Source organism: Entamoeba nuttalli (assembly GCF_000257125.1).
Source record: "Entamoeba nuttalli P19 unplaced genomic scaffold asmbl_9706, whole genome shotgun sequence".
Taxonomy (NCBI): Eukaryota; Evosea; order Mastigamoebida; family Endamoebidae; genus Entamoeba; species Entamoeba nuttalli.
The window spans coordinates 1-918 of NW_008579782.1; the positions used below are offsets into that span (position 1 = coordinate 1).

Below are 918 nucleotides of genomic sequence, written 5' to 3' on the forward strand. Positions count from 1 at the left end.
GAATTCCTTCAATTCCTATTTCTTCTTCTTCTTTTTCATTTTCTTCATTATATTCTTCATTAATATTTTGTATTTGATATATTTTAAATGGTGTGAATTTAGTGTGTAATGTTTTAATTATATCACAAAATTTAATAAACATATTAAGCTTTTTTTCTGGCATTGTAGTATCTACTTCAATATATTTTTTCATAAATATTTCAAATACTTTATTTGCTTCAATTGTTATTTTTATTAATTGAATATCTTTTTCTTCATTCTCTTCAAATTCATCTTTTAAACAGAATTCTATTAATTCAAAACATTCTGTTAATTGATTTATTTGTACTTCAGATTCTATTAATCTTATCATTTTTTTCCAACAAAGAAGTAAAATATTAATTCCAAATGTATCCATTTTTTTCATTTGTTCTTCATTTCCTTGATACGTTGTAAGAAATGCTAATGTTCTTTTAATTGCATAATCTTTTGCTTCATTATTCATTAAAGAAATTATATATTCAAATAATACATCAATATCAACATTTTTTAAAAATTCAATAATTATATCAATGTCATTTCTTTTATTTATTTCCAATGCTTTTTGTAATAATGAAAGAACTGAACAAATTACATTTTTAAAAACTTGTTCTGCAATAATTTGTTTACCTAATAATTCTTCATATATAGAAATTATGTTTTCAATTCCTTCTTTTGATGCATAATTATATAATTCATTTAATGATTTTTCTATAATTTTATATGAATAATTATTAAAAAATGATATTATTTGTTCTTTTTCTATGTCTTGGTCTTTAGCATTTAATCCTAAAAGATAAAAATGAACTCTTCTTGTTAGTCCACTATCTTTCTTTTCTAATAATATTAACATTCGTTCAACAATACTTGTAAATTGTTCTTCATTAAATATTCCACTAT

General features: G+C 20.3%; 1 protein-coding gene across 1 annotated transcript in view; it reads right to left on the reverse strand.

Annotated features, from left to right (window-relative positions):
• Positions 1-914: 914 nt before the first annotated feature.
• ENU1_204090 (dopey domain containing protein, putative) overlaps positions 915-918 on the reverse strand; it is a gene marked incomplete at both ends in the record, with an annotated part of 750 nt that continues 746 nt past the window's right edge. Inside the window, one exon of the mRNA XM_008862195.1 lies at positions 915-918. This exon is cut by the window's right edge and continues 746 nt beyond it. Within this exon, the coding sequence (XP_008860417.1) occupies positions 915-918 (4 nt within the window).